At 44.6% G+C, this 13,033-nt stretch overlaps 3 protein-coding genes across 3 annotated transcripts; 1 reads left to right on the forward strand and 2 right to left on the reverse strand.

The window, feature by feature from the left end:
* Positions 1 to 3,661: 3,661 nt before the first annotated feature.
* On the reverse strand, positions 3,662 to 5,808 carry EDB91DRAFT_1078969 (uncharacterized protein; the record flags this gene model as incomplete). The annotated part of the gene is made up of 11 exons (XM_041315063.1): positions 3,662 to 3,749; positions 3,803 to 3,972; positions 4,019 to 4,216; positions 4,271 to 4,420; positions 4,483 to 4,709; positions 4,925 to 4,940; positions 5,083 to 5,237; positions 5,372 to 5,440; positions 5,499 to 5,642; positions 5,691 to 5,741; positions 5,793 to 5,808. The coding sequence occupies 11 exons, from the start codon at positions 5,806 to 5,808 to the stop codon at positions 3,662 to 3,664; spliced, it is 1,284 nt and encodes a 427-aa protein (XP_041180837.1).
* Positions 5,809 to 7,931: 2,123 nt separating this feature from the next.
* EDB91DRAFT_1235446 (uncharacterized protein) lies at positions 7,932 to 10,373 on the forward strand (the record flags this gene model as incomplete). Its single annotated transcript, XM_041321322.1, has 7 exons — positions 7,932 to 7,947; positions 8,045 to 8,238; positions 8,288 to 8,716; positions 8,777 to 9,716; positions 9,747 to 9,944; positions 10,015 to 10,031; positions 10,062 to 10,373. The coding sequence occupies 7 exons, from the start codon at positions 7,932 to 7,934 to the stop codon at positions 10,371 to 10,373; spliced, it is 2,106 nt and encodes a 701-aa protein (XP_041180838.1).
* A 940-nt stretch (positions 10,374 to 11,313) lies between these two features.
* EDB91DRAFT_1244639 (uncharacterized protein) lies at positions 11,314 to 12,982 on the reverse strand (the record flags this gene model as incomplete). The annotated part of the gene is made up of 7 exons (XM_041322429.1): positions 11,314 to 11,389; positions 11,447 to 11,628; positions 11,689 to 11,832; positions 11,879 to 12,026; positions 12,085 to 12,422; positions 12,492 to 12,596; positions 12,662 to 12,982. 7 exons carry the CDS (start codon positions 12,980 to 12,982, stop codon positions 11,314 to 11,316), a joined length of 1,314 nt encoding a protein of 437 aa, XP_041180839.1.
* Positions 12,983 to 13,033: the final 51 nt, after the last annotated feature.

A 13,033-nucleotide genomic window follows, 5' to 3' on the forward strand; every position in this document is an offset into this window, starting at 1 on the left:
GTGTTTGTCAACGTTAGGTACATCATCTGAGTCATCTGCGGTGTTGATAAATATCTTAACAGCCTGAAACAATTGAACGTGAATGTAACATCTGAATGAAAGGAAGTTCAACTTACTTTCTTGAGTAATAACATTCGGGCTATAACACCATTCCATGAGCCCCATCGAGTTTTGCAGTACGGGAGAAGCTCGAGCTCTTGCTGAAGTGCATCTTCACAGCACTTCTTGAAGTACTTCTTGGCTTATGGGGACCGTCGAACCTGCTGTGACAATAAATTAAATAATGAACAACAACCCTCGATAGTTGCCTTGAAGGTACCTGTGCAATAAATCCTCGAACCTTCAGTAGAAGCCCCGAAACTACTTTTACCTGTTCCAAACCAGCAGGCAGGTTTGCACATGCAGTCTCGGCATCTTGGATAAGAGCCTCAATTCCTTCTTCCATGTCTTCATCATCAGCACTGGCATCAATCTCGCCCAAGGTGTCTGAAGGAGGTGGAATCACAGAGGCATCTTCGACTGTTCCCACAGAATTCTTTTTCTTGATGCTGGGAGATAGCTTCGTCAAAAATGCCCCTTCGGCAAGGGCCACTGCATGCGAGAAGCAGCTAATGCAACTTAGTAAAACAACAATCATGAGATTTTGACAGTACCAACTGCGAGCGCTGCGCTGTTGCATTAAAGTCGTGTGACTTCGCCCTCAATTTCTTGCCCAGGACACGCAAACTTTTATCGTTCACAGAGACATTGTCAGCCATGATGTTCTGTACCTAATATGCACCATGAGCAACACACAACATAGCAAAACTCGAATCAACCTTATCGGAGATGCCAAACTTATCCAAAATATCATATAATTCCTCGCCAAGGTTCTCGCCAGTATGACTACCCAGAACCTCTGAAAAAGATAACAATTCGGAATGCAGCTGCCATTCTCTTGTCATCCAATGCCCCGTTACAGCAAGATATGATGTCATTATCTTTGATGTCCACCCATCAAAAGTCAGGGAAACACGACCAGGAGATTCCTGTTTATTATATATAAATTATGGCCCTTGAAAAAACACGTCTCGTACCTGTAATTCCTCGGCAAGATCCCTTTGAATTTCATCTGCACGTTCGAGAACACAGGTGGTAATTTTCGTCCGATGCAGGATATCAGCATCTTTGGTTTTGTTCCGGCTGTTGTAAGTGAGAAGGTCACGAAACGACTTATGGTTGACAAGTGATAGTGCCTGTGCAGATATTGTCAATGCTGACAGGCGAATTATGTGGTCATTCACACACCTGATCAGTCTCCAAAACGAAGCGAATGATATGTTCTTGCAGACCATCTTTCGTATATTGAGGCTCTGTTGTAGGTTTCACCGTCTCCGCAAAGTCAATAATGCTTTGTTGCCTATCAAAAAACAAGTCAGCATCAGGTAAAGGTATACTCAACAATTCAAAATGAATTGTGTGTAATTTACGTATTGGTTGCCTTGCCTTCCAAACGGTCCAATTCTTCCTGCGGAACACATCGTTCGTCCATGTCAATGTCTTGCTGCACGCACTTCTCACAGTATTGACGGTAGTGAGACATGCCCATACGTTGGATGTGAGTGCGCATAGCAGTGTTGTTGCCTTTGAAGATAGTTTGCAGTTTGCCATGCTTTTTCGGATTGGCTTCACGAAGCTCGCTAGTACAAGCCAAGTGAGTCTCCAACAAACATGAAACATAAGTTTGGTACTCACACACAAGGCTCACAGACATAACCTTGTGAAGGATCCTCGTCGTCGACCAGCTTGAAGATTGTCAGAATGTCCATGGCACCATCACCTCTTTTGCGTTTTTTCTTGACCAGCTCGGATGCTGTATCATCAGCAGTCTCATCTTCGACTGATGTAGATGACCCTGTACGATGAAGCCCATTTTGCTTTACACGTGCGATCGCTGGTGTTACAGTCTTCTTCAACTTTGCGTTGGTACCAGCCTGCCCTTTTGGGCGAGTTAATGCCGTTAGCGTTGGATCGGAAGTTGCTGCAGGTGCGGAATTGTCAGCCGTTTTTCGTTTGCAAGGATTCGTGAAGTCAGTGGGGGTTGAAGATATAATTTTTAATGGGGTTGGTGAAGACGGCCTATTCCTTGCAGGTATTTTGAGGGTCAAAGGTGTGTGTTGACTAGTAGGAGATTGAACCCATTCCATCTCTTCAGCGTTTTTTAGGGAGCCGTCGGGATTGAGTGCTGGAGCATCGAATTGCAGAGGCATTTTGATGTACTCGCTGCTCGCAGTTGAATAGGTAGATCAGTGTTTTTAGAATTTCTGCCGGCTGCATGACCAAAACAAAAATTGAGCTTCCTCTTTCTCAAAATGATTATTCAACATTTGTAGTACATATGGTGTGGTTACGGTTCGAACACGTTCACTACGGTTCACACAAAAAGCCCAGCGCCCGAACCATGAACCTCTCCCAGTGCGTATCAGTCGAACCCAACCGTAACCGCACCGCACTGTCGGTGCAGTTTGCGGTGCAGAACCGGTTCGGGCAGTTCAGAACCGCACCACGGCAACTTTACTCCTGGATCTCAACATTTCCCACACTGCTCCCTAGCATATTCCTGCCCACTACACCACATCCACCTATCTACTGTAGAGAATGATTATTGTATGATATGTACACATAATAGGTCACAATAGAACACTTTTTTGTCTGTTTTTGTCCCAACACAAGCTCCAGAAACCTACACATATAATACAGGAAAAAATATATATGAAAAACACATTCGCATTTTTGCCCCTTCAATGGTAGAATGTCTTAACACACTATTTACATCAGGAAAACCCTCCTGGGCTAAATATCAGTGATTATTGACAATTATTGACGGATTACTCAGAAAGCAACTGATTTCAAGGATCACATAGATTATTTTGCCCCAAGAAACTTTGACAGAAATGTTTCTAACCATTAGCTATTTGACTAATTTGTCAAGCATTCAAGAGACCATCCATTCAAATTTCAGCATACAATGTTCACCAATTTCCCTGCCATCAGACAGCATTACACGAACAAATTAGTTTTTGATTAGAAAAGGGTATGTAATAGCTAGTAATGACTGGAATAGAGACATATCAATCAATGCCGTGAGTCTTGACAATCTGTTATGACCAGAGTTCACCGAATGGCAAAGTCTGACAACAACCACTAGGACTCGGTCAAGAGTGATGATGAGAACAGGATAGTATTGAGTGTGAACGTCTAAGTCACTACAACAGTAGGAAACGAAGAGGTTAAGTCTAAGGAGTACTTACACTAACTAACCTACTTATATACATAACATTGAATAGGAGTCTGAAAGAAATCAGCCAATGAGAAAAGAGTTGTACAATACTGTGGATGACTAAGTATGACATCATGATATATAAGCGAATGAGTAATATGGCAACTAAATAGAAACCCAAGCTCCGACTGGTTCTTCTTTGGGAAGCGAGATTGTTCTAGCCCGTGGAGTAGGGGAGCCAATTGGAGAAGCAACAGGTGATATATGACGAGGAGTCACGTGACCGGTTTGGGTACTGGAAGTAGCCGAAGGAAAACCGAGAAATGAAAAATGGTTCGTATTTGGAATTCGTGACACAATCTTTGAATCACATAGGTACACCGAAAGAGCAGATTCCCGTCACTAGTCTTCCTCCATACCCTCAAGGTCAAGCAGTTCAAAGGTGTTCAGCTCGATGTGATCCCCAGTAGCACCATTGCGTTTCAACTTACTGTAAGCCAAGTGACGAGTCAGTAATGAGCATTGAGGACTAAGAACACTCACTGTGCAGCCTCGTAAATATCTGCCATCATATAATGGAACTTTCCAGGTGCATCGTGCTTCAGCTGTTCGAGGGACTTGACATGGTAGCTGTAAACTTCGCTGAATTGGTTTCCAGAGAAGTTGAACTTCCCTGGAGAACCAAGTGACTTCCATAAAAGAGCGGAATAAACCTATGAAAAGTTGAGCAGCATATTCACAGAGTAAAGACAAGCACACTACCGCTGTTGCCACCAGTGCGAGGAAGGGTATCGGAATTTCGGGACGCTTCGACTTGTTCTTGGCAATTTCGACAAAGCGTGATGCGAATTTCATGCCAATGGCCCTTGAGCTATGAAAGAGCTGGTTAGATATCAACAATATGAGGATTTCACCCTGGTAGGGCCTGTTCCTGACGGGTGTGGCATTATTGTTGACCTGAAAAAGAGGTACAACTATCAGCGACAGCCAGAGAAAGTGTAAAGGACTCACATCGAACTTCATAGCATAGATGTAAACTAGCTTTTCCGTCAATGTTTTCGCCTTTGCGAAGTCCTTGTGCCCAAGGCGGAAGTAGCCATCAATGTTTGTGCAAGCGTCGTCTTTCAGTTTGTGGCGCATTATTGGGATGCGTGCATCCACCTCAGATAAATTAAGGATGATTAGAAATATCCTGGGTAAGCACTGCAACTGAATCAACTCACCAAGGCACCGAGCTGTAAAGCATACAGCTCATCTACTTGAAGATGTTCTTTGATTGTGTCCACACCACGTTTCTCAGCCATGGCTAACAAAGTTTGCATTGAGAGCTGGTTCTTTTCGACTAATTCGGGGTACCCATGGACAAACATCACATGGCACTTGACTTCAGAGATAGCAGCTTGAATGACCTGGCGAGTCTGTAGATTCTGATCGAGAAGTTTGACTTTGCCTTTCTCGGTTCAAACAAGCGAGGTGACACTCTTTTTTGCAGAGGTTCGGGCAAGTTTTGCAGTACCTTCATTGTCAGAGGAAATCGACAATTCACCAGCAGTAGTGGTACTTTCAACGGACTCTGAAAGGGCATCATCGACATCGCCCCAGGTCGGAGTTCAATGCATCAAGGACAGTGATAAAAAAAACTTATTTAAATTCAACAGTTCTCACCTCTGTCGCTCATTTCCTATCAGCAGCAGATAAGCAGTCGGCACCACAGTCAGACACCTTTGAAGACTTCCGAGGTTTCTGGCTGTGTGTGACAAGTGAAGCAACCTTTTTGTTTGTGAGGACTTATGATGTTGACGAAATGTTAAAGTACTACTTACCTCATCTGAAAGCATCCTCGCAGCCGCATCTAAATCATCATCTTCTGAGTCATTGAGACCTGCGGCGTCACTGTCACTGTCATGGTCACTGTCAGCACCTGCATCATGGACATTGTGCTGAGCATCATCCGAGTCAACATCACTCTGCTCATGTTCTGAGATCAGTAACATGACGTTCACATCTTGCATGGCGAAAGTGTGACAAAGTTTGCTTGGGTGCTGATAATGGGATGCTGTGCACACATGACTTGTAAGACTTCCTTTTTGGCCAGTGAACGAGATGACTAACCTTTCTTATCTCCTTCACTAAAGCTATCATGGTCACTGGCCTCCGACTCAGATTCAATGCGCTGACACTCTGCGCAAATTTTTGTACATCAGTAAGTGGCAATTTATATCATGCGAGAAACACATACTCAGTGTCAAAGGTTTCTGCCCCAGACTCTGTTTATGAGGCGTTTTGGATACTTTGGTGCTGGGAGCTCTCTTCTTTGTGGCCAAGCCTCTTGCACCTTGCTCGGCTGGCGATGTCTGTCGCTTGCATTTGTCCTGCTTCCACACTATTTTCAGGTTAGTAGCGAGTTTTTCCTTGTGTCCTTCTCACTCACCTGCATTCTCCAAAGCCCTCGTTTTTGCACCACATAAGAGTGTTTCCAACTCTATGGAGGTCCTTTGAGACAGTGTCTGTGCTTGTCTTTATGGGCACTTACTCTGAGGTGCGGTCATTTTAACTCATTCAGTTGGGACTTGAATTACTAAAAAAAAAGTAGAGAGCAGAAAATTCGGACTGCCAGGGAGTGTGATTGTCGGGGACTGGTAGGGAGTGTGATTGACAGAGACTGGTAGGGAGTGTGATGGAGGTAAGAGTAAAATAATTTTGAGTTTCAGAATGGAGGCCACTAAATTTTGTAGTACAGCCACACGCATCTCGGACACAGTCTGTCCCTGACTTGACTTTACTAGGTGGGTTAGCACTCTCAAACAATTACCTCAGGCTTACCCTCTTCTGCTTTCACCCACTTATTCACTCATTTTCTTTAGTATGAGCCTCCAGACGTGCCCAGCATGTGGCCGTAACAATTTCACTGTCACTGGCCTTAGCCAGCATCTCGCAAAGAGCTGTGACTCCTGATGTCAAGCACTCTACAGGAATTCACGCTCCCGAACAAACCCAAATCCAGTCAACAAAACCACCGAAAATTTCGCACCTGAGTCAGGGCATCCCAAGGTTCGCCAATTTCTTTGGTTAGTTTGGTTAGTTTGAAGCTGAAGGTTCTGACCGCTCTTACTCTCAGTTTGACTACTCTGCTTACTTTGAAGCTGAAGGTGACGCCTCTGAACACTCTCGCTCTCAATGGACTGTGAGTTTTTTTGCTTACATACTTTGGTTAATTTGAAGCTGAATTCAGTTCTGTGTTCTCAGGGAGAGGATAACGACCCTGATCAGTCTCATTCACAGGGAGAGGATAGCGACTCTGACAATAATCTGGTGAGTGGACTTTGGTTAATTTGAAGCTGAAGGTTCAGTACTGAATCCTCTCGTTATCAGGGAGAGGACATTGATGACTCATTCTTCGAACCTGAATGGGAGGTGCCAGTGCCGTCGCTACATGAGGATGGCAGCCTTGATGATACCGACCTACCTGAGGACGGCACCTTCAACAATATCAATGATAGCGAAGCTCACAATACTCGTCAGGACATCAAGGCTCGGGCACAGGGGCATCATGGATGTGTAGTTGTGCCTTATCCTGACCCATGCTGTGGGGAATTCCCCCACTGTAGGTGTAAAACCCCGTCCTTTCTGCATCATCTCACATCAGTTCTGCGTATTCCACACGTTCCGCATTTCCCGCACATTGTCTGATGTGTTCCGCATTCCTGCGCATCCTTTGGAACCCGCCCGCACTATCTGATATTCCCATGCATTGTCGGACAACCTTCGCATGTCCTGTCCCCATCCTTCCAGGTCCATTGGTACACTGTATCTCTCTTCCCGCTGTTCCTAACGTTATCCGGATCAAACTGACACATGCCCTTATGGCACGGACCCCTATTCCGGAGTATTGCGCCCATGTGCACTGCCTGCCTTCACTTCCACTTCCTGAGAAGTTTACTACCTGTACCTCAGTGTTCCTTGAAAATAATCTTCCCTTTAAGTAGTGGTACTCAGGGCTTGGGTGTTTTTATTGAATCCCATCTTTTACCTTCCCACTTTCCCTTCACCTTACTAGAGGACCGCTTTGACTTATGCCCACTATCAATCTAACCTCCTGATATACTTCCTTCGACTTCGCCTGCGAGTTCCGACAAATCAGTACGTTCCACGCTTTATCCATTTGAGTTCTGTTTCATTCCTTTCCATTCCGCTTGAGTTCCGCTCGGGTTCCGCTTGTTCCACACGAGTTCTGCTTGTTCTGCTTGTTCCGCATTTTTGCGGATCCTCATCCTACCTGCGGTAGGGTTGATTAGGGTCGCTTAGACAGAGATTAGCACTCCCCAGTAGCAATCCCCTTTAGGGTCGAACATGCTTGTTCTCAAGTGAGGCAGCAGGCAGCAAAGACCCAACTGTGTAGTAGATTGATTTCTCTCCGCTGCACTTGTTGTACCCACAATGCGCTGGTCAAAGAACATCGCGACTTTCACCTGACCAGTCTGCAAATGTGATGTATGGAGCGCAACTGGTTGATGATGAGAATGATGAGAACCTGTACTACCCATTCGCTTCAAAGATTGAATGGGAGATAGCATGATGGGCCAAGCTTCGTGGGTCAAGCTCTACTGCATTTACAGACTTGCTCTCTATTGATGGAGTGAGAATTTTTATTTGTTGCATGAGTATCTAATTGATGACAACACTACTAGGTCAGTGAACGCTTGGGACTGTCATTCAAAAATGCGAACGAGCTGAACAAGTTGATTGACCATGAGCTTCTGACAGGATGACCGAAATTCAAATGAGAACAAGTCATTGTCGCTGGAGAAGCATTCAATGTGTATTACTGCGATATCATCAAATGTGTGAAGTCTTTATACGGCGATCCTGACTTTGCTCGATATCTCACATTTGCCCCCGAGCGGCACTATGCTGATGACGATGAGACTGTTCATTTATTCCACAACATGCATACTGGCAAATGGTGGTGGGAAATGCAGGTATGTTAGACTCGTTATTATATCAGACTTCATTACTTAACGTCTTTAGAAAAAACTCGATGCGCATCATCCTGGTGGAACTATAGTGCCAATTATCATTTCCTCCGACAAAACACAAGTGACCATGTTTCGCAACAAGACAGCCTACCCTGTGTATCTTACAATTGGCAACATACCGAATGAACTTCGGCACAAGCCTTCATCTGGTAGCCACATCCTTCTCACTTATCTGCCAACAAGCCGCCTCGAACATATTACAAACAAAGCATCTCGTCGTCGCGCTATTGCGAATTTGTACCATGCGTATTTGCGCCGTGTGCTTGCTCCACTCAAATCTGCTGGATCCGAGGGCATTTCCATGTGTAGTGGTGATGGTGCTTGTCGTCATTGCCATCTGTTATTTGCAAATTTTGTTGGTGACTACCCAGAACAACTCCTGACTACCGGTGTCAAATTTGGAGAGTGCCCAAAGTGTGATGTTGAAGCCAAGGATACAGGAAGTAATATGACACCATTTCACTTGTGAAATCTTAATGAGGTACTGGACGCACTTGCTGCATTCGACGACATAAATTTAGCATTTGTTCGAGCATGTGCCACAGCAGGCATCAAACCTATCATTCATCCTTTTTGGGAGGATCTGCCTTTCGCGAATATCTTTCACGCTATCACACCAGATGTCCTGCACCAGCTATATCAAGGTTTAATCAAGCATCTCCTGGCATGGTTGTCCGCAGCTTGTGGAGCGGCAGAAATCAATGCTCGTTGTCGACGGCTCCCTCCTAACCATCATGTCCGCCTATTCACAAAAGGCATCTCTTGCCTGTCACGCGTGAGCGGCACCGAACACGCACAAATATGCCGTTTCATCCTTGGTATCATTATCGACATCCGCTTGCCCAACAATCTTAATTCAGGTCATCTGCTTCAAGCAGTGCAGGGCCTACTCGACTTCCTGTATCTTGCGCAATACCCTTGTCATAGCTCCGAGACACTTCACTCACTCGACGAGGCATTGGATCTTTTCCATGAAAATAAGGACATTTTTATTCAGCTTGGTGTCCGAAATAATTTCAACTTACCAAAGTTGCATGCCACTCGTCATTACCACCTCATGATCACGTTGTTTGGTACTATAGACAACTACAATACTGAATACACTGAATGCCTCCACATTGACTTAGTGAAGGATGCTTACTGTGCTACCAACCACAAGGACGAGTTTGTTCAGATGACGTGCTGGCTCGAACGAAAGGAAAAAAATTTATGGCACCAGAAGTATGTTGATTGGTGTCTTGCTGGTGGCCACCAGTTCAAGCCGTACCATTCGCGTCCCCCGGATATGACATTCCGTCGTGAACAAGTGATGACGAAACATCCTACTTCAAAGGCTGTCAGCATTCAAAAATTGGTCGAAGATTACGGCACAACTCATTTTTGCGAGGCCCTCACACGCTACATTGTGCACAAAAGTCGAGGTGATCATTCTGTGCCGCTCCGCAATTGAGAACTTGATCATTTGGTGGGTGACATTCATTTTCCTTTCCACCGTCTGCCCGTCTTTCACAAGATCAAGTGGTGCTCAATTGATACTGGTGGTTTAACCAAGGGACATGTTACCTTGGACAGTGTCCACGCGAAGCCTCAACAAAAGTTGGGCTCTCATCTCATTCATCGGCGCTCTGACACTGCTTTCATTAGACTTGGTTACAAATGATCTCAAAGGTGCGTGATTCTGATTGTTACTCAAGGACTCATGGCTCACTGACTCGTTAGGTTTCAGTGTGGGGCAAGTTTGAGTTATATTCTCCTTGCCCCAAAAGTCTTTACAATTGCTCTTTCCACCCACTGTCAACATTCCTCCTCACCTTGCATATATCAAATGGTTCACTCCCTTCCCATCTGCTCCTGACCGAAACAATGGACTTTATAAACTGTCAAGATTGATGCAAGGTGGTGACAGAGTGGCTAGTATCGTGCCAGTGGGTGATATTGTGCATAGTATCCACCTTATTCCAAAGTTTGGAGACTCGGCTCCACGAGAATGGATTTGGAGTGAGACCGTTCTTGAGGACTGTAACACATTTTGGGTCAACTCATACATTGATAGACATACTTTCTTGATATTCAGTTAATACTCACTAATTCTCTTCTGTTGCGAAACAATTTCATATTGCCGCTACATTGTTATCAACTTTGTTTCTAAATACAAGTGATTAAGAAAAATTATATGAACTTTCAAGATTACACAAATTTAGCCCAGGAGAGTTTTCCTGATGTATGTGTTTGCTAGTATATATGAGTCCAATCCACCGCTTTTTTGACCCTCTGAAGGTCCCTACACCACCAGATGTAGCATGCACACAAAAAAATAACAAATAGCTTCGCACTTTTTCAGTTTTAACTATAGACTTGAAAATATGATCCCTAGCAATCTTTCAATAATATATACAATATCTCAGAAGTACATAACTGCTCATCCAGAATTGATGAGTAGGGAAGTGAAATATGATGTAAATTAGGAGAAATACTCTGCAAATGTCATAATTGATGCATATACTGTAGAGATGTGCACCTAAGTTCGTCACACCATCACAGGCCGAGCGAATCGAACCTATTTCATGTGACAGTCACACCCATATTGAGGTCATTGAACTTAAATTGTGACATGTGGTAAAAACATGAAAAAAAGTCCTACATCAGCAAAACCCAAATAAGGTATGTGGCACTGCACATTGCCATACAGTGACTCAGGGTTCACAGGGAAGTCCCCCCATGCACAGCCAAGCCACAGTGTGTGCTTCGGATGTGTCATGTTGTGCAGTTGGGCACAGTTACCGCCGGCTATCAAGTATGGCACAGTGCCGCACAATCCCACACAATGCTGTAGTGCTGTATGACACTGTATAGCATGAACCTGCTATGCAGTATCATACAGTGGTGTATGGTGTTCCATAGCAGTACTTGTAATATACTACCAGTACTATAGCAATTATTTTTGCACACCAGGACATTAATACAAAAGCCAAGGATAATTCTACTCAAAACGATGCTGCAAAACAGTAGTATATAAAACTAATCAAGATCAACATCCCACTCAGAACAGCCATCATCACCTTCATTAGTACCAAGGCCAGCACCATGTGTGTTCCTAACTCGATAGTTAATATACTGCTACTCGTGTGAAAAATCATGTGGAAAGACTTACATGCCTTCCAATGCCCAAGCTTTGAGCATTTGACATAGTTTTGGTCCATGGTACTTGTCTTTGTTTGTGCAGTCAAACAATGTCGAAATACAATTGTAGGAAGTCTCTGAATCCTCAATGGGTGTCTGCTTGGCGCCATTTACCTGACCATATTTACTGTAGATATAGATTACATTATGAATCTCAGTAGGATAACGTCAGAATCAGTAAACGCGCTTTGAGCATGCTACAGGTGCACTCACGATAGTTCCAACGAGGAAGAGCGCTGGGGGCGGAATAGTCTTCTGAAACTCAGGGAATTGCTTTAGTGATTTGGAACCATTGTCATAAAATGACTTATGGCAAACAATGTGGATCATGTTGTTTGCAAAGTTAGATGCATGACCCTACTAAATATTTAGAATTGATTATTAAAGACGACAAAGAATGTACCTCAGAATCAGGATAGCCATGCAAATACATTGCTTTCTTCAGCAAACCGGTTGCCTTGAGTTTGACACTGTCAATTGTGTTCCTGTTGACGCTGAGTACTAGTTCATATGCCATTGGAATGACAGTAAGTACAATCTGCTTGATCTTGCTGCGGAATGTCATGTTCATCCACCTCTTCGTTACCTTCTTCAGTTTCATCACCAAACATATTTTGGCTAGTGGAGGAACTGAAAGCAGGAGGAGTACGAGAAATGATGTGATGGGGTGTTATGGTCGTTGATGGCTCCTGCTGAACAGCAGAGTTGAGAATGGGAATAGATGAGCTTGAGCGTTGGTCGCTGACAGACTGAGGAATATCATGAGAAACAATATGAGTACCAACAGGACGCTGGACAGCTGTAATTCTGATTCCATCAGCCTGAGGGTCACGAAGAGAGGCGCCATGAGAGATGCTGCAAGAAGCACCCCAAGAAGCACCCTGAGAAGCACCCCTAGAAGCACCACGAGAAGCACCTTGAGAGGTACCGCAATCATGGACATAGGGCTGGTTAGGAGATATTGTTAAGTCAGGCTGAGGATCCATTTGATGGGACTAGAGTGGTTTGGAACCAACATATGCTGAGGGAGTTGGATGATCCTGCAATCCAAACCTTCCTTGGTCCATGATGTGTAGAGCAGGTGTGGGACCTGCAGCAGTGAGGCCTGACTTGGATGCCTCCTGCTGAATACCAAACATTAGTACTGAGATAGTCAAGAGAGAACATTGACCAAGCAGGTACTTACTATTACACTCAAGTTCCTCTCAAGCTGCTGAGGCGCCACTTTCCCTCTCCCCTTCTTCTTTGTCACTGGTGGAGCCATCACATTTTCAGGCTCATCAAGAGGGACAACAACATTCCGAACCTTCAATTTGCCAGGTGCTCTGGCTGGAGTCTGGATAGCATTTCCAATCTTCTCTAGCTGGGAATTCCTTCCTCCAGCACCAGCACCAGGTCGGTTTGTATGGTGACAGGGAGGTTGGACCATCACTAGTTCATCGTTGGTGTCTGATTCAACAACTTGAACCAATGTGGCTCCAACTTGTTGCCTTTTCTGTTGGCCCATGGGTAGCACACGACTAGGCAGATGACAGAGAAAATCAAACCTCCAAGTTCA

The sequence above is a fragment of the Suillus paluster genome (assembly GCF_016628075.1).
Source record: "Suillus paluster strain FC165 chromosome Unknown EDB91scaffold_8, whole genome shotgun sequence".
NCBI classification, from domain to species: domain Eukaryota; kingdom Fungi; phylum Basidiomycota; class Agaricomycetes; order Boletales; family Suillaceae; genus Suillus; species Suillus paluster.